We start from the raw sequence: 20,360 nt of genomic DNA on the forward strand, positions 1-20,360 counted from the left end.
ATAAATCATGAGGAAACACATAAATATATTTGTACATATCTGATATATATATATGTACATATACACTTGCACATACACATATACATATACATCTGGTTTGGATTGGTATCTCCTTTAAAACAGGGGTATTTCCATTCACTTTGGAGATATAGAAATTGAAACTCAGGGGGCATTAGTGTGCTTAAAGAAAATTGCTTCAAAACCATCAGAGTAGAGTTGTACATACTGAGGCCATTTCTAATCATGCTGTCTCCACACTGTGTTTGCGGAACAGGATTTAAATTCAGCGTCTAGACTCTCACATTTCCTGCTTAAATATTATTGTCACTGCTGGACCCTTTTTCAGAAGAACATCTTGGGTATTAAAATGACTCTGTTTTGGGAGCTAAATACAGCATCTATCTTATAAGTGAAAATTTCAGGTTTTGTCCAAGATAGCCCTTTTTCATTATTTCCCATCTTGCAGATCAATTAGAGATTAGCCCTCTTCAATTTAGCTCTAATAGCACTTTATTTTCTCATAGGATAGACATTTAATGTTTGTTTTGGAAGTAATTTTAAAAAGCAGTCATGCAAACACTGGAGCAGATAACTTTTGTGCCAAAAACATAGTATAGAGAACACATGTTGATTTATGGATGATTTTTGTTTTGGTGCTGGGGGAGAAGATAAAATGTGACGATATGTTTTTTTCTGTCTCTGTCTCTTGGTCCCTCTGTCTCTCTCTGTGTGTGTCGGTCTGAGTGTATGTGTGTATGTGTGTGTGTGTTTGTGTGTGTGTGCATGTACATGTACACACATGCAAATGCTGAGATGAGAAAAATTAAAGTGTTTGGGCAGGTTTTTTTTTTTTGTATTTATAACATTTCAAATCTTTTCAGAGTTCAGCACCCTCTATATGTGGAGAACAAGGTCCTTGCTGACTGCAACACAAAGTGTAGCTGCTTAACAAACACATGGGATCCAGTGTGTGGGGACAATGGTCTATCATACATGTCAGCCTGCCTCGCGGGCTGTGAGAAGTCTGTAGGAACTGGAACCAACATGGTAAACACCCTGTCAGTGTCTGGGCTGATGTTTGTGTACTGTATTAATATGTGCTATGACTTAAGCTTTCATCTGCTAAAAAGAAAAATGTAGTCCAGCTTTAAAGTAGATTAATATTTTTGTGAACAACTCAATCTACCTTGTATGTATGTGTACTGGCTGCTTTTGTATGTCAACTTGACACAGCTGGAGTTATCACAGAGAAAGGAGCTTCAGTTGAGGAAATGACTCCCTGAGATACAACTGTAAGGCATTTTCTCAATTAGTGATCAAGGGGGAAAGGCCCCTTGTGGGTAGGACCATCCCTGGGCTGGTAGTCTTGGTTCTATAAGAGAGCAAGCTGAGCAAGCCAGGGGAGGCAAGCCAGTAAAGAACATCCCTCCATGGCCTCTGCATCAGCTCCTGCTTCCTGACCTGCTTGAGTTCCAGTCCTGGCTTCCTTGATGATGAACAGCAATGTGGAAAGTGTAAGCTAAATAAACCCTTTCCTCCCCAACTTGCTTCTTGGTCATGATGTTTGTGCAGGAATAGAAACCCTGACTAAGACAGTATATATAGTATATACTGTCTTATATATTATTATATATGTAGTATATATATATATACAATACATATATATCACCTTAAAATTCCTAGATGTTATGTAAACCATGACAGAATCTGTGTATTATTTCACAATTTCAAACTGTTGAGGTCTTTGTTCAAATTAACTGAGTTGAAAAATTCTGAACAGGTTGAAATGATAACTCATCTATAAAGAGCACTTGCTGCTCTTTCAGAGTCCATGTTTAGTTCCCTGAAGATATAAGATATAGTTTACAATTCCAGCTCCAGCTGACATCCTCTTCTGCCTTCCTTAGGCATCCACATGCATGTATTTGTGTATACACAGATATAGAAGCATATGCATAAACCAAAATCAAAATTATAGCTTTAAATTACTCTATGCAGGATCGGCCTTTTGTTTTAAGAAGGTCTCATGAAGCTCAGGCTGGCCTCCAACTTGCTATGTTCTTAAGGTGGACAGAAATTTGTCTTTTTCATGCCCCAAGCTTATTTTTTTCATTTATGTATGTATGTGTGTGTGTGTGTGTGTGTGTGTGTGTGTGTGTGTGTGTGATGCAGGTGTATGTGCATATGGAAGCCAGAAGGTAACCCTAGCTGTTGATGCATAGATCCCAGCCACTTTGTGCTTCTGGGATAGGATATCAGTGGTTTCCAGTTTACTAGTTCTGGTAAGCTGCCTGACATGTGAACTCCCAGGGAGTCACCTGTTCCTGCTTTTACAGATTCAGTGTTGCAAGCACATACTCTGTGCATGCATTGTTCACATGTGTGTTGGGATGAAAACTCAAGTCCTCATGCTTGTCCAGGACTTTACTGACTGTCCTGTTTTCCCAGCTTACCACATAATAGTTTAGCAAGATAAAGGGTCAACCATTTTTTCCTTGCCTCAAACATGTTATAATACTGAGAGATGGTTGATAATCAAAATGAGATATACATTTTGATTCTTAATCAGACCTGATAATACAATTCAAAAATATTGGCTTTATTGTTTAAATATATCTTTTCCTTGAGGACACGATTTTATTTATTCACAAGCACCTAACTATATCATCAACATTCTGAGATATATATTGTTTTAGTACTTAGTATTAGGTAAAAACAAAACAAAGTCATACTTATTTACTTTAAAAATCTATGTGTAGTCTAGAAATGTGGTTCCGTGGGTAAAGGTATATGTCACCACCAAATGAAAAGTCAGGAGCAACATATTAGGAAGTGTGAACTCTCATAACAATTTCTGACTTCTTCATACATGCCATGACATACACATGTCCACATATATACACACACATGCACATACATGTACACAAATACCCATTTTCACACACTCAAGGAAAACCAAACAAGCAAATAAATATAAACAAATAAAGTAAAGTGCTAATTCTGTATAACTGAACTTTTGCAATTTTACTTCATGTATTATGAAAAAATAACAGTTCTTAAAGTCCACATCTTTATATGGAATTTACATAAAATTACATATTATAGAATTCTGAGATAGCAAAAATGGAACATCAAGGGAGCAGGATCTACTATTTTATTTATTTAGTACTTTTTATTTAATGGTGGTTGTGCTCAAGCTTCGGAACACAATCAGATTGGATGAGTGCTCTTCTCTGAGTCGTATCATTGATGCCAACACTCTTCTTTTTGACCCAATGGGCTTTGTAGAAAATACAGAGGGCTGAAGTCCAATATTTTCTTCTTATTAGGATACTGTTTTGTTTTTTGTTTTTTCTTTTACAGGTATTTCAAAATTGTAGCTGCATTCGGTCATCAGGAAATGCATCTGCAGTCCTGGGCCTGTGTAACAAGGGTCCTGACTGTGCTAACAAGCTGCAGTACTTTTTAATCATATCAATAATTGGCTGTTTCATCTTCTCACTGGGAGCCATACCTGGGTACATGGTTCTTCTGAGGTGACAAAAAACTCATTTATATTTTTCTCTGTCCTTCTCCATAGTGTGTGCACATGCAAATGTGTGTGTGTGTGTGTGTGTGTGTGTTGTGTGCTTGTACAGTGTGAGCTCCTATGTACCACTAAAAACAACATCCATTGGAAGACAATGTTGGGGAATCTGTTCTCTCCTTTCACCCTCTATTTGAGGCAGTGTCTCTTGTTATTTCTGCCCTGTGCTGCCTGTGGACTCCAGCATGCCTGGCATCCAAGGTTCCAGGCAATTCTGTTTGCTCTTCCTCTTTCCCTGCAGGAATGCTGGAATTACACATACCTAACACTGAATTGGTCTTTTAATTTTTAAGTTTTTAAAAATATATTGCTGGGCTCTGGGGACTGAACTTGAGTCATCAAGACTTCTTTTACCTGCAAGCTGTCCTTTTTACTCCAGCATACCTGGTGCCCAAGGTCTCAAGCAATTCTCTTTGCTCCTCCTAGTACACTGTGGGAGTGCTGCCACTGATATGTGCCACTGAGTTGGTCTTTTTAAAAACTGTTTATGTGTGTACATATACTCCTAGGGCTTGAACTTGGGCCATCAAGACTTCCTTTACCTACTGAGCAATCCCACAAATGCCATCTAGATAATTTTGATCATTATTAAATTTCTTTTTCCAAAATGGCCCTTGCAGTCATGGTTCCTAGAACCTCAATGCTCCAACATACATTTATCAAGACTCTAAGCCCTGCTTTATTAGGCACTGCTAAATTTAACTGTAATTTAAAGTTTACTGTCACTTTCTCTCCTGTTACTTCCTATGGACTTTGGGAGTAGTTGCTAATCACTAATTTCCTATAGTGCAGCTAACTGACTTGTTGAGAGTAAAACTCTGTGTGTGAAAGGGACTAGGCTCCCTTGACATCCTGCTCTCAATCTATCTTGAACAACAGCAGCAATAACAACAAACAACGCAATAGCATACTCTCTAACAAGGAGGTACATGAATATAATGATTGATACTCAACTCTACCAAAAAGTAAGAAAGTTTCAGAGATAAGTTTCACAGTGGTTTATTGTAGGAAAGTATTCCTTCCAGTTCTAAAATCTTCACACCCATCTAAGAATGTGAAAGCCCCACTTCCCTTCTTTCATTGGAATTCAAAAACAAAGTTGAGTTAGTCTGGATGTGTAATTCCTAAAAGTTTAACCTTGTAGAGTAAACCAAGCTTCTCACTTCTCAATTCTTTTCCTCGTGTTTTTCCATTTTTCTTGCCCACATTCCCTTTCCACCTTGAACTCATCTTCTCTCCTCCTTATTCAAAGCCTTTCCCCTTTCTTCTCCTTTGCTTCCCTCCTTTTCACCCCTCACTTCTCCTCTCCTCTCCTCTCCTCTCCTCTCCTCTCCTCTCCTCTCCTCTCCTCTCCTCTCCTCTCCTCTCCTCTCCTCTCCCATCCCTTCCATTCCCCTGCTCCTTCTCCCTTTCTTCCTAGGTTTTACCCAACATACAACTCACTAAAATAAGTGTGACTAAAGGTATATTTGCTGGGAAGAGACCATATTTTCAAAAAGCTTCCGTATTCCTAATTCATAAGAATATTTTTCATTTTTTTTATCCTGACTGCTTTGTAGGCCTCCCCTTCATATATAACTACCAAAATTATCTCATCTTTTTCTATAGATAGGACAGGGAAGAAAATCATCTAAAGTTGTTAGCTCTATATAACGAAGAAGTCTTTTTCTGAATGTCATAGTCTCCATGATGATTTCTTTCTCTGTTTGTCTATGGAATCACCTCTACAATATTTTGAATTTTTATATAACATGTATTAGCACTTTGTATAAACATAAAAACATGCCTGTCAAACAACTTAAGAATACAATTTTTGGTTTATGGTTTCAAAGTTTTGGGTCCATCAAAGTGGGTATACCATGGTGGTCGCTATGGTAACCAGAAAAAAAATGCTTCACCTAAGTTAGTAGAAAATGACTAATTGTTAAAGGGCTGGCTCAGCCCTGCTTTAGATGTGTGGAGGTCAGGGACCAGCTTTCAGAAGTCCGTACTCTCCTTTTTCTGTGTAGACTTTACAAAGGTAGAGCTATATCATTCTTATTTCAGGATGAAAAGTTAACTATTAGAATCATGAACTACCACTGTCATTGGAAGGATACTAGGGCAGATATGGATTGCCAAGATGAACTTGTATGTATGTATGTATGTATGTATGTATGTATGTATGTATTTTTCAGGTGTATGAAGTCTGAAGAGAAGTCACTTGGAGTTGGATTACATGCATTTTGCATGAGAATATTAGGTATGAAAATTTTCCCCAACATACCAGACCAATATTAAATGCTTAGTAAATCAATTAATTTTCTTGGAATAAATGGATAACATCTATATTATCAACCAAAACCACAGATCTTATATTAAAGGGAACATGGGGGTTTATTCTTAAATATGAATCAACATAACATGAGAACAGTTTTGGGTCATCCCAACTTCAGGTTCCAACACAGTAACAGATGTTGATGTTTGTAGTTAGAGAACAAAGAAGGTCACGAATAAGGCACTTCTCAAATATTTCTGTGAAAGCATATGGTACATCGGTTATAGCAGATCATGGACTTCTGTGTTGTAGGCTCAGATATCAGACATCTCATAGCATTCTTAGTGTTTGGGTGGGTAGAAGCTAGTAAACTTTTAGGTCAATTCATCCCAAAAAGCTTCATGTGATAGTCACAGGGATATAACTCAGATACATGGATGGACAAAGAATTATCAATGAAAGAGATAAAGATAGTTTCTCTCTGGGTCAGCAATGTCCCAACTGTCCACACCCAGAAGTCCCAGGACCTGGTAGCATCATTAAGATAGGTGTGCTCTGCAGGCTTTACCTGAACTTCTGTTTACAAGCCATTATGTTTGGAACTGGCCACTAGTAATTAGTTTGGGAATGAAGAAGCTATAGAGATGAAAAATGTTTCCTATTACCTGAACTTTCCTGAACTTAATTACACTTTTCACTTTTTAGGAGATTCAAGAGTAAAATGAGAAGGAAAAGGTTATGTTAGGTAGACACAGAAAACCATAACACATTTATGAAAACTGATGAAGTTCATGATTATGAACTCAGTGAATACATTCTTCTCATGTTGTACATAGTTTGCACTCCTTGTTTCTAAATCTAGAAGCTTTACATTAATTTATAATTTATAAACGTATATTTGGAGCATTTATTTATAACTTCATGTTTTATTTTAAAAAATAGGAAAATTTAAGTAATTCCAAATAAAATAAAAATATCTCTTTTCTTTCTTCCTGCCAATGAGCTGATTTTCTTTCTCTCTCCATTGCAGGTGGCATTCCAGCACCTATTTACTTTGGTGCTTTGATAGACAGAACCTGTTTACACTGGGGAACTCTAAAATGTGGTGAGCCAGGGGCATGCAGGATGTATGATATAAATAGCTTCAGGTAATGATAACTTTTGAGACCTAATCTTGTAGTGTATAAAATATCTCTATTCATATTTAGCATGTTCTTGAGTGATTTTTCAGAATGGGCATGGATGATGGATGATCCAACTTTCTTATTTATATATTTTAATATTTTCTATTATTTCAAAAGTACTTGATACACACACACACACACACACACGAGTGAAATCAGGGTCTCTGAATAGAGGCTCTAGAGCAGCAGAGGAGATCTACATCTTGAGGTGAACTAACATGGCAGAACACCAGAGATTTAAAAAATGACAGCAAGAAACAGAGACATGGGACAATGATGCTGTAAGAGGGAACAAATCTCTCAGCTGCTACCAACTAATACCTATGGACAGAAAGGAGGGACTCCTCCCTTATGGAGCGATTGGGATGACAGAGTCCTGACATATTTGTGCAGCCTGGTATCTGACATTCTACTTCTTGGATACTTCAGAGCTCTCTCCCTGCTTGCAGCCTGACTAGATGAGAAACCTCAAATATTTGTAGCACCTTTTCAGTTAAAAACAATCATGCTGAGTTCTGTAGCCAGAAGGGACCTGTTGTCTACATTTGACTGCCAGTTTGATTTCCAGAAACCTGTAACCCCCTACTTCACTTAGTGGTTAGTTGCCTCATGAGCACAATAATGAGTCAGTAGAGTGATTTTTGGAATATTTTATAATTTGGAATAAATATGCCTATGTCAAATATGTCTATTACCCCAAACATAAGTATGGAAACTTTAAGGTATATTTTATCCAATTTACAAAGAAAATGTGCTTATAACTGTACACAAATAATTCTACAAGTTAGTCTAAGGAGTGTCAAAGGGAAAATTAGCTAATCTATTTCTGGAAGCTTATGAAGTCTTCATGCTTTAACTAAACCAGATCAGCAAATGAAAAGAATGTGAGGCTAAAGAGATGACTCAGGTGTTAAGAGCACGTATTGCTCCTGAGTAGGGCATAAATTCATTTCCCATGACCCAAATTAGGGAAATCAGAACTTTACTCCATCTTCCTTTACTCCACGTTCACAGATATCCAGGACTCATTAATGCATACCAACACTGAGACCCAACACATTCACATAGATAAAAATAATAATATTGTAACGTAAATTGACCACTATACATCCAAAACTTAGCATGAAAAGTAACAAGTTGAATTTACTAATATGTAAAAAGTGACCAACATGACTAATTTTAGACATCCAAGGATTTCAATAGCAAAATTGTCTATTGTTTTAACACAGTATACAAATGCTGAAAAGAAAACTTGAAAAGTGACTCTGCAATATTTTATGCATGTGTGTGACCAAAATTTAAGCAAATAAAACAGGAGCATTCCCTTAACCTGATGTAGGATTTTATTCACTCAGTATATAGGAGAACAGGCAATAATGACAGAGGTGGCATGGTGGTGGAGTGGGAGGAGGCTGGCCACTCCCAGGAAGCCTCAAGTAGTAGAAGTTCTGAGCATGGTGCTCACATTCATGGTAGAAATTCATTGTCAGCTAAAACTTTCTGAAAATATTCTTGTAGACACACTGAGAGATGAATTTCTATAATGTTCTTAAATCCAGTCAAGTTGACAACAACATTACCCAAAAGAAGAAAATACATTTAAAATTCTATGATAGAAATGTTTTCAGGCTGGAGAGATGTCTCAAGAGTTGAAAGCACTGGCTGCTCTTTCAGAAGTCATGAGTTCAATTCCCAGCAACCACATTGTGGCTCACAACCAACCATAATGGTATCTGATGCCCTCTTCTGGTGTGTCTGAAGACAGTGACAGTATACTCATATACATAAAATAAATAAAATCTTAAGCAGCCACAGGAACTACATACATGTAAAAATAAAAGAAAGAATTAAAAAGGAAATGTTTTCAACATTTTAACTAATAACTCAGCAAAGTATATGTATACTTTATATAAAGTATATGGGAAAATATATTATATAAAGAATATGGGAAAATAATCCCCTAATATTTCTCTTTGAAGAATAAATGATCTGTAAGAATATACAAAGTTGACTTTCCCTTAACACATTGAGATGTAATACAGATTAGTTCTTTTCAACAGGCGCATTTACCTGGGGTTGCCTGCTGCTCTAAGAGGAGCAAGCTTTCTCCCTGCAATCTTCATCCTAATCCTTATGAGGAAATTCCAATTCCCTGGGGACATCCACTCTTCAGACACAGATCTTGCAGAAATGAAGCTCACTGAGAAGGAAAGCAAGTGCACAAATGTGCACGGAAGTCCTACGATCCAGAATGATGGAGAACGGAAAACTAAGCTGTGATGAGGTTTCTACTGGCCAGGGCAAGGCCAGAACCAGAATGCACAATGTCACTAGTTTTGAATCATGAGAAGTACAATCGGAACTCTTATCTTATTCTTAAGGCCTTCAAAATTACTTTACTCATGATAAAAATATTTACTGATAGCATTTCCAGAAGGTTGGTGTAGCTCTTGAGATTTTCCCAGGGAAAACTTCTGTAGCAACCCCCCACCCTTAACATTAAAGCTGCCTTCATTTTCAAAAAGTATGTTCTCTTTTAACTCAAGGGAAATGGATGTTTCCCACATATCTTCAAATATGCTTGGAACTTTTCTATTGCGTAAAGACTATTTAAATGTTTTTCATTTATATTTTGATGCTGGAGGTATTTAGAGCTCAAAATAGGCAACTTGGTTAAGCCACACTGAAATAATTTGTTTTGATTTATCCTCTGTGTGTGAAAGATCTCTACATCTGTTGTTATGTACTTAGGAGTGCTAACTCTCTCTGTTTTACTCTAGTCAAGACTTCCAAGGTTAGACTCTCCACAGTGGCCATCTCCTGTTTTCAGTCCCTTCTTTCATTACTCCTGTCACACAGTTGGTCTTTTCTTTTACATCATTGAAAACTTGAATCAGGTTGTTAAAAATCATGTAGCAAAGATGATTGGAACTTTTTTCCCTAGCAATTCACAGCTGGTCATGAAACCCTTCCTTAAAATCAAGAATGGGAGAAAACTAGTCCTTTTAAAGGCTTCTTGTCGAGATGGGCTGTATCTCGGTGGATATGTGATTGCCTAATACATGTGAGGCCCTGAGTTCAACCACAAGGTAGAGTAAACTGATAAAGTAATAAAAATCACTTGTCTAGATGTAGTATCAGATATTCTGAGAAGACTAATTCTCATATTCATAGAACTTTGATGGCTCGGTGTTCATTCTATTAATGAGCCATAGAGCACATGACTATTAACATTAATAATAACCTTAGAGTAAAAGCTTTCAAGAGGGACCAGGTAGAAGGTTCAGTGGAAAGGATTGTTTGCCCCTCAGCCTGACAAGGTTGTTGTGATCCCTGGGATGAACATGGCAGGGGAAAAGAACAAACTCTTGCGAGTTGTCCTATGGCTTTTTATTTTAATCGTGCATGCCCCGCCAAAAATCAATTAATAAATGAAAAAATGTTAAAGTTGTAATACTGACTTTTGCTATAAAATTGGAATTCATAAACTTGAAAGTACACATTAAAAATCTAGTTGTGGTTGTTTGAATGAGAAATATCCCTCCTACGCACAGACATTTGGACATTTGGTTTTTAGTAATAACTCTGCTTAGGGAAGATTGGACACACATTTTTAATATAGAGGAGGGTTCAAAGCTTCACCCTACTCCAGTATAGTTTCTGCTTTGTGTTTTGGATGATGATGTGAAATCTCAGCTTTCTGTTTCAGTCACAATGCCTGGTGCTTTCTTTCATACCTCCTTGCCATGAGGGACTTCAGTCCCTCTGGATTCATAAGTCAAAATAAATGCCTATTCATATGTGTTATTTGTGGTATTTTATTGCAGCAGTGAAAAGTAACTGATACAGAAATCATCTTATTTTGTGTTTGATAAAACAGATTTTTTTAAAGGAAAAACAAGCTTTTCTATTGTTTCAGAACTATGGCTCAAGATATATACATATATGTATACGTATATGTATATATCTCCATACTACTATATATGTGTATGTGTATATATACATATATGTATGTGTGTGTGTGTGTGTGTGTGTGTGTATATTCACAGTGAAGTGAGAATATGTACAGGCTAGAACAGAATGAAGACAGGCATAATCCCAACAGCTCTTTCTGGGAGCCAGAGAATTTGTGGGAGAGCTAGGTTACAGCTTTCTGTTACTTGAACTGAAGCAAACACACTTTCAAGAAGGAAATTAATATTTTGTTCATACTTCCAGAGGTCTTAGCCATGATCACTTGGCCTTGCTGCTCTGGACCTGTGTCTATGCAGCACTTTGGGGAAGAGATGCATAGGAAAGAAGCTGCTGATGTCACAGCAGTAGAGAACAGAGCGAATGGTATTGGGGGTTGCCAGGGGACTAGTATCTCTTTCAAGTGTTTATTGTCATGGACCTAAATTCCCCCTCTAGGCCCCATATTTTTTTAATGCTTCTACCACCTTTCAATAACACTAAACACTAAGCTGCACATTTGCTACAAATGTGTAGGGGTCTAGGTCCAGCTCCTGTATGTTCCCTGCAGGCAACGTGTTACATGCAGCTTTCACTATCCCACCCAAGCTCTGGGGATGGGCCTAAACTCTGGAAACAGGCTACACTACCAACCTATGCCCAGATTCTCTTGAATACAGGGATAAAAGACACAGACACACAGTTGTTCATTTTCAACTTGCCTTTTGACACAATTGCTGGGTGCTACTATCTACTGTCTGAAAAAGTGTGCCCTTATCAATATTCTTAGCTCCATACTTCCCTACTTGCCCTCAATTTTAGTTGTGCAGTTACATCTAATCCCAGCAAAATATTTCCTACCTCCTGCCTACAGGAGCAGCCACAGGCCTCCACTTTGCCTGAGATCTTAAATGGCTATTTGGCTTTTCTCTCTCTGAAGCATGGTGAACTCACCTCTCCTTGCATCCCTCTCTTACCCACAGAGACCCAGAACTCTCACCTATCCCTTTTGCCCAGCAATTGGCCCATGACTTCTTTATTGACAAGTCAAGAACCAGTTTTTACGAAGCAGGACCTTAGCATCAGAACCACCCCTAGAGTAACCTAGGTGGCCCAGGTTATTTGACTCTGTGGGGATTCTTGTGGAGTGCTTAACTGCCCCTCACTTCTATCCCCTATTCTTCCACAAGATTCCTTTGGCTCCATCTGATGTTTGTCTGTGTGTCTCTGCATCTGCATCCATATGCTGCTAGATGAAGCCTCTCCGGTGACAGATACGCCTAGCAGAGGATCATTAACAGTGTCAGGGATTGGCTCTTTCACATGGAATGGGTCTCTGGTTGAGCAAATCACTGGTAGGTTGGTCTCTCTGTATCTGTTCCATCTTTATGTCTGCACATTTATAGGCAAGACAAATTTTGGGTTGAGGGTTTTGAGAATGGATTGGTATCCCCTCCCCCACCCTCCTCTGGAAATCATGCCTGGTTACAGGAGGTAGCCATTACAGCCTCTATATTCCCCTCTGGTAGGATTCCAAGCTAGATTCACGCTGTAGACTCTCCACATCCTCTCCCATTCCAGGCTTCTAGCTAGTCACCAGAGATGCCCACCCCCATTTCCATTCTCAATCCCAGACCTCTCTTGCCACTCTCCTCCCCATACCTGATGGCCTTCCCCATTCCCTTCTTCACCTCCCCTGCTACCCAAGTTCCATCTCTCTCTCTCTACATCTCATTACTATTTAGCTCTCCCTTCTGAGTAAGATTCATATATCCTCCCTTGGGACCTCCATATTACACAGTTTCTTTGGGTCTGTGGATTGTAACAGGTTGTATTGTATTTGATAGCTAAGGCCCACTTATAAGTAAGTGCGTACCATATGTGTGTTTCTAGCTTTGGACTACTCTGATCAGGATGAAATTCTACCCATTTGCCTGCAAAATTTATGATGCCTTTGTTTTTAATTGCTGCATAGTAAACCATTTGTATAGATGTACTACATTTTCTTTACCATTTCTTCAGTTGAAGGACATCTAGATTGTTTCCAGATTCTGGTTATCATGCATAAAGCTGCTATGAACACAGTTGAGCAAGTGCTCCTGTGGTATAATGGAATATTTTGGGGGTATATGCCCAAAAGTAGTATAACTGGGTCATGAAGTAGAGATATTCCCATTTTTCTGAGAAAATGCCAAATTGATTTTCACACTGCTTGTACGAGTTTGCACTCCCACCAGCAATGGGAGTGCATTTCCATGTTTTGTATCCTCACCAGCATGTGCTTTCACTCAAAATTTTGATCTTAGTTATTCTTATGTGTATAAGAAGGACTATCAGGGTCTTTTTATTTTCCTGGTGAGTAAGGATACTGAACATTTCTTTACATGCTTCTTGGCCATCCAAGATTCTTCTGTTGAGAATTCTCTGTTTAGTTCTGTATGCCATTTTAAAAATTGGGTTATTTGGATTGTTGAACTCTAATTTCTTGAGTTCTTTACACATTTTTTATACTAGCCCTCTGTTGTGTGTAGCATTGGTAAAGATCATTTCCCAATTTGTAAGCTCCTATTTTGTCCTATTGATAGTGTCTTTTGCCTTATAGAAGCTGTGGGGTTTCGTGACGTTCCATTAATCAATTATTGATCTTAAAGCCTAGGCTGTTAGTATTCTGTTCAGGAAGTTTTCTCTTGTACCAATGAGTTCAAGTCTATTCCCCACCATATAATCGATTAGATTTAGTATATCCAGTTTTATGTTGGAGTGTTTGGTCCACTTTGACACAAGATTTCTGCAGGGTGACAGATATGGATTTCCTTGCTTTCTTCTATATGCTTACATCCAGATAGACTACCACCATATATTCAAGATGCTTTCTTCTTTCCATTGTTTGGTTTTACCTTTTCAGAAGTCAACTGTTCATAGATGTTTGGGTTTATTTCTATGTCTTTGATTCAATTCCATTGTTCAACCTGTCTGTTACTATACCAATACCATGTAGTTACTTATTGCTATTGCAGCGATGTTTAAATAGTTTACTTGATCTTGATTTAGCTTTGGTAAGTGGTATCTCTCTAGAAAACTATCCATTTCATCAAGATCTTCCAGTTTGGGGGGTACATGATTTTGAAGTAAGACCTAATGATTATTTGAATTTCCTAGTTGTCTGTTGTTATGGCTCCCTTTTCCTTTCTGATTTTGTTTATTTGGACACTGTTTCTTCTACAGTTTGGTAGTTTGGTTAAGGGTTTGTCTATCACGTTGATTTTATCAAAGCACCAGCTCTTCATTTAAATGATTACTTCCATCATTTTCTTTCTTTCTAACTGATCCATTTCAGTCTTGAGTTTTGATTATTTCCTGCCTTCTACTCCTCTTCTGTGTTTTTGCTTCTTTTCTTCTGGAGCTTTCATTGGTACATTTAAATTGTTGGTATGAGAACATCCTAATATCTTTATGGCTATTTACTTAGTACTATGAGCTTTCCTCTAGCACTGCTTTCATTGTGTTCCATAAATTTGGGTATGTTGTGCCTTCATTGTCATTGAATTCTCAAAAGTCTTTAATTTCATTTTTTTTCTGTGACCCAAAATCATTGAGTAGAGAGAACATTTTCAGTTTCCATGAGTGTGTAGGCTTTCTAGAGTTTCTGTTGTTGAAGTCCAGCTTTAAACTTTGGAGGGTGTTGTTTTCTTTAGTTTGTTTGTTTTGTTTTTGTATTTGTTATTTTTTTATTGTGATACTTTTAATGACTGCCTATATTTCTTTATGAGTTCTTGACCTATCTAAATAGTTTGTCTGATCTTGATTTAACTTTTGCAAGTGGTATTTGTCTAGAAGATCATCAATTTCATTAAGACTTTTCCATTTTATGAAGTACAGGTGCCAGGGGCCATCCCCAGTGGGGTCTTCTTTCTTGTCGGTTCTTCTTGAGGCAGAGGAGGGGGAAGAATATAGTGGAAGATAAGACTTGTCTTACAAGATATTTAGGGTTGCTGTGTAATAACAAAAAGTTTCCTTATCTAAGTTACTTTGCTATTATAGCTGATCTGCCTTCTCTGTTCCTCTGAGGTCAGAAACTGCAGTAGATTAAGTAAAACAGCAGGAGATTAAGTAAAGGATCGATTGATAGAATGGTTTCCCTTTTGTCCAGCTGTCTCTTGCTTGTCTGTCTAAGGTAAAGTTTGGAGCAATAAACTTCTATTGAACCAGGAAAAGAGACTAATTCTTGCAGAAGAAAAAACTTTTACATAATCAAATATGCATAAACTCACCTAAGTTCAAATACAGATTCACTTAAGCACATTTATACATTTCCACTCAATCAATTAGGCCCAACTTGAATGCCTTCTCACAATTACATATTTACACACCACATGCATACATTCTCACAATTACATACTTACACACACACACATCCATACTTACAAATGCATATAGAGCAAAAGACCAAGTGCCAGGGCAGAAGAATTTACTCATTCTGGATGAAAAATGCACTCCAATCTTTATTGCATAGAGAAAGAAAAAAACTTCTACCCTTTTTTTGCTGAATGAATTAACCCAAGCTTGTAAGAAAAAAACTTTGTTCCATTTAATAAGATTAATCTTGATTTGTTATTAAGAAAGGACCTGCTCTGTCCTGTGGTAAGGAGAATCCTGCCTGCTCCTTCTTCTCTCTGCAGTTCCTTGTTTTTTTGTTTGTTTGTTTTCTTCATTCAGCACATTGCTTTCTTAGTTTTTTGTTACCCATAATTTCTAAGTTATTCTATTCTGCATTCTCCTTCTAATCTTGCTGTCTCCTCCTGCTCTGATGTCACAGTGATGCTCTTACTCTCAATGCCTTTTCTTTCAATGCTATGCCAATACTTCTAAGGCTTTTTTTTTTTTTTAGTTCAGTTCTGTCTAAAAGTTTCTGCCTAAAAAGCTCGAATCAGCTCAGTTCCTCTGACTCTTCTCTTTTTCCTCAGCACTTAACCATCTTTCACAATACATGATCATGTCTTAAAAAGTTCATCACAGTGTTAAAAAGTTCATCACAAGTTCACATAAAAAATCCAATTATGAATTGAAATAGAAGTAATATCACAAGTTTACATAAAAAATCCAATCATAAATTGAAATAGAAGTAAAATAGAAGTTTACCACACAGAATGTTTACATGCATATCCATTAGGAGTAATGATCTGTCTAAACATCCACCACCTGTCACAGCTCCACAGGTTTGTAGAAGGTTAAAAACAATAACCAAGTTATCAGTCAAGTTTTGTATAGATAAACCCAGTCACTATTTTATCTTCTGTAATAAATATTCTCCTTTTTAAGCCTTTGGTTAATTGTTTATAACCTCTCGGAATGTGCCCTGAGTATGAGAAAGTGTGGTTACTATCTAAGAGCAGCTAACTGGTGACACATGAGAGACTGATGGAGTTATCCTTGCAATTTTGACTATCACAAAAGGACCTAAGAGCAGTACCACTGTAAAAGTGCTTAATAATCACTGGTATAATTTTAGGAATTCTTATAGGATCATGATTAAGAATTAATAAGTCATCTACTTGTCTATATAGCATCACTATAAGGCAGTACATCTTCATAGGTCTGCAGAGATCTGCTCTAAAAGGGGTGGGCTAATACCTAGTGACTGTTATATATGTTTAATCATAAGAGGAAAAAAGTATAGGCTGGTGTTGTATTTAAGAGAAGTAACAAAAGAATGGAAGATGTCCACCCAAGAGCTCCAAACCCATATACACATTTGATTTCCCTACCACCTAACAGGGAAATTTATAGAGTCTTGTGATTTCTTCAGCATTCCCCTAGATAAGAACAGGCAGCCACCTTTTGCCTTTAAATAGCAAGGCCTGCGGAATGGATTCAGTGAACAGCTAACTTGGCTGAGACTTCCACGGGGATTTAAAGATCACCCACTATTATTGATGAAACCTTCCACCAGGGCTTACATGAGTGCAGGTAGACTATGGCACATGTTTCAGTACTCCAGGATGTGGATGATTTACTGTTGGCTACCACCAAAGTTGACATTTGCATGAAATCAACCAGGTCTCCTCTAGAAACATATAGGGTGTTAGTCAAGAAGCCTCAGATCAGTATATCTAAAGTAAGGTACTTGGGTTTCTAGCTAAAGGTAGGTCAACAAAGCCTCTGCTAAGCCTGTTAGGCTTAAGACCATCTTAGGCATCCTGAGGTCTAAGAGCAGTCACCAAGTATGGGAATTCCTGGTGTCAGCTGGTTTCTGTAGACTAGATACTGGTGTTTGCTGACATAGTCAAACCACTCTATGAGGCCACTAGGGGGCAGGAGGAACTTGCACATAGACTGAGGAAAATGCCAAAGCTTTCCAAAGCATCAGCCTTGTCTCTGCCTGACATGAAAAAGCCTTTTCATGGATGAAAGGCAAGGCACCTGCTAAAGGGGCACAAACCTTGGGTCCCTGGTGATGACCACTGGCCTACCTCTCCAAGAAATTCCACCCAGTTGCAGCAGGATGGGCCAACTGCCTGAAAATTACAGTGGCTACCACTTGATCAGTAAGATGCAGACAAACTAACTTTGGGACAGCCTCTGACAATAACCCATGCAGAATCCCTCAAGTTTCCATTGCTCCCTTCCCCACGCACCTCACTGAAACCTGCCACAATACCACCTGATCTGGACTTGAAAAGTGTACTGATATATTACTGGGAGGAACCTTGCAATATAAAAATGGGACCCAGCTAGACCTATTTAACTATGCCTGGCCTAATGCAGATCTTACCATGTACACAGATAGAAGCAGCTTCATGGAAGATAGGAACCAATATGTAGGGGCAGCAGTGATAGATTTAGGGAAGACATTATGGGCATCTCCACTCTTAAGCAGAATCTTGGTCCATAGGGCAGAATTAATAACCCTCACTGAGTCACTCAAATTTGGAAAGGACAAAGTAGTTACTATTTATACTGATAGTCACTACATATTTGCCACTGTACATGCTCATGGGATGATATATCCTGAAAGAGAACTATTACCTGAAGAAGGAAAAACAATTGAAAACAAACAGGAGATCCTAGACCTCTTAGGTGCTCTATAGCTCCCAAATAAATTGAACATCCTACATTGTCCTGGGCACCAACATGGACAGACCCCAGAGGCCATTGGAAACCATGACGCAGACATGATGACTAAAGAAGCAGCCAAACTGCCTCTCCCGCATTTCCCAGTAACCTTCTTAGACCCAGTCCTGCCTAAACATCCAATCTACTCCAAAAAATATGACCAGACCAACACATCACCAGTGTGGTTAACAGTAAACAGCAGACAGAAAAAAGATTCTACCAAAAACTTTGGGTAAAACTTTGACTCAAGATCTCCATGGCAGCACACATCTGAAAATAATTAAAATAAAATCTGCAGTGTTTTTTTTTTCTTTTTTTAACCTTCAGCTCTAACTAAACAGTTATAAGACATTGTCACTAGATGTCAATCTTGTTAATTAACAAGCCCAGGTCCAAAAACCAAATTATGTTAAGATAGAAAGAGGAGCCTCACCAGGAGTCTACTAGAAACTTCACATAGATAAAACCCAGAAAATTTGGTTACACATATCTTTTAGTGTTCATCGATATCTTCTTAGAATGAACTGAAGAATGTCCAACCAAGAAAGAAAATGCTCAATTTGTGAGTGAAAAAAAAAAAACTTGTCAAGAAAATAGTATCTTGATTTGGAAGTCCTAGCACCATGGGATGTGACAATGTACCGGGCCTTATCTCTCAGGTTAGTCAAACCCTAGCAAAAATATTGGGGGTCAATTGGAAGCTTCATTATATATACCATGCCCAACTTTCAGGTCAGGTAGAGAGGATGAATTTGACTCTTAAAAAGACCTTAATAAATTAACCTTAGAAACTGGTGATGACTGGGTGAGCCTCCTTTCCTTTACTTTCCTTGGGGTCAGAAATACTCCTTATATCAATGGGATAACTCTCTATGAGATAATGTTTGAGAGACACTGTCACATTCTTCCCCAGACCTGTATGGCCATCCCTGGCCTAATGCTGATCTCATCATGTACACAGATAGAAGCAGCTTCATGGAAGATGGCAACCAATATGTAGGGGCTGCAGTGGTTATTTAGAGAAGACATTATGGGCATCTCCCCTTCTGAGCAGGACTTCAGCCCATAGGGAAAAATTAATAATCCTCACGTAGGGCAGACTTATTAGCAGACATTTCTAATCATGATGTCCTTGAGTCAATCTAAGCACTCCAGAGGTACCAACTCTCCTGCACACCTATGTTTGACATCTACATGAACCAGACCCACTAACTACCCCTCATTGGTCCCAGACTATAGATTTTGTCCTGATTAAAAGACACTACAAAGAATCCCTGGCCCTCCCTGGAATTGACCTTACACTGTAATCCTGATGATCCACACAGCAGTTGTGGTCGACTAAATCCATACTTGGGTTCACCATTCCCATCTGAAACCTTCTCCTCAAGAACATTAGGACCCAAAACAACTATGAACCATGCAGCCTCATCAACAGGACACACTGAATTAAGAATTGTGCCCAAGAGACAACATCAAGGTCCAGAGTGATGAGAAATTATATGACAATACCCAGAGTTCCCTCTAAAGATAAGACTTGTTACAAGTGGACCTTTACCTTATCTTTAGTACTTATGATAACTCTTGTATAATCCTAGGACTAATCAGAACTAATAACTATAAGTTAAAAACTTTACTATGAAGCTGTCTAATACTAAAACAAGCAGCATTATAACTGATCGATACCATGACGATCGCTTTCAACCTTGAAGAATTGTTACAGACCTTTGTTACTTATGGCCAGAATGAGGCAACAAGCCTCAAGAAGCTCACATTTACCAGCCTTTGCCTTATGATTTTGTGGCTTGGCCACATATGCCTGGACATAAGGGACTAGGTATAGGGCTAACAAAGTGGTAGAAGAACACTTAGTACAAGATCAATTTTATGCATGCCCAGCAGTTACAGGGTCCATATGCACTCAGTATCCTGCTTATTAGAATTGCCATCATTAGGGATGTGAAACCTGGCTTCCAGAAAAGAAACTGAAATGTGCCCCTTATATTGAAATAAAACTCACTTGTCATTAAGATTGTAAAATTCCCGGGGCTTATAATCCCTTAGTTGTAGCTCTCAAATCCTGGGACTCTTTCATTTCCTGACTGAGAATTTGGACACAACTGGGGATTCAAAGCTTCTGTGACAGGAACAGATCCTGGAATATCCTTTAAAATCTGATAATTAGCAAAACCAAAGGTCCTACACACAGTGGGACCTTTAGCACAAATCACAAAACAGAGCTCTTTGACAAAAGTAGAGCCTACAACACACT

General features: G+C 38.2%; 1 protein-coding gene across 3 annotated transcripts in view; it reads left to right on the forward strand.

The window, feature by feature from the left end:
* Nucleotides 1–10,834, forward strand: part of LOC110287588 (solute carrier organic anion transporter family member 1A4) — a 48,809-nt gene extending 37,975 nt beyond the window's left edge. For all 3 annotated transcript variants that reach the window (XM_021154161.3, XM_021154162.3, XM_021154163.3), the window contains 5 exons: nucleotides 882–1,047; nucleotides 3,364–3,536; nucleotides 5,764–5,828; nucleotides 6,874–6,991; nucleotides 9,088–10,834. In XM_021154161.3, the coding sequence (XP_021009820.1) occupies nucleotides 882–1,047; nucleotides 3,364–3,536; nucleotides 5,764–5,828; nucleotides 6,874–6,991; nucleotides 9,088–9,307 (742 nt within the window). In that variant the 3' untranslated portion in view covers nucleotides 9,308–10,834. The remainder of the gene's footprint in view (nucleotides 1–881; nucleotides 1,048–3,363; nucleotides 3,537–5,763; nucleotides 5,829–6,873; nucleotides 6,992–9,087) is intronic.
* The last annotated feature ends 9,526 nt before the right edge of the window (nucleotides 10,835–20,360 follow it).

The sequence above is a fragment of the Mus caroli genome, unplaced genomic scaffold, assembly GCF_978045245.1.
Source record: "Mus caroli unplaced genomic scaffold, Mus_caroli_1 scaffold_7, whole genome shotgun sequence".
Taxonomy (NCBI): domain Eukaryota; kingdom Metazoa; phylum Chordata; class Mammalia; order Rodentia; family Muridae; genus Mus; species Mus caroli.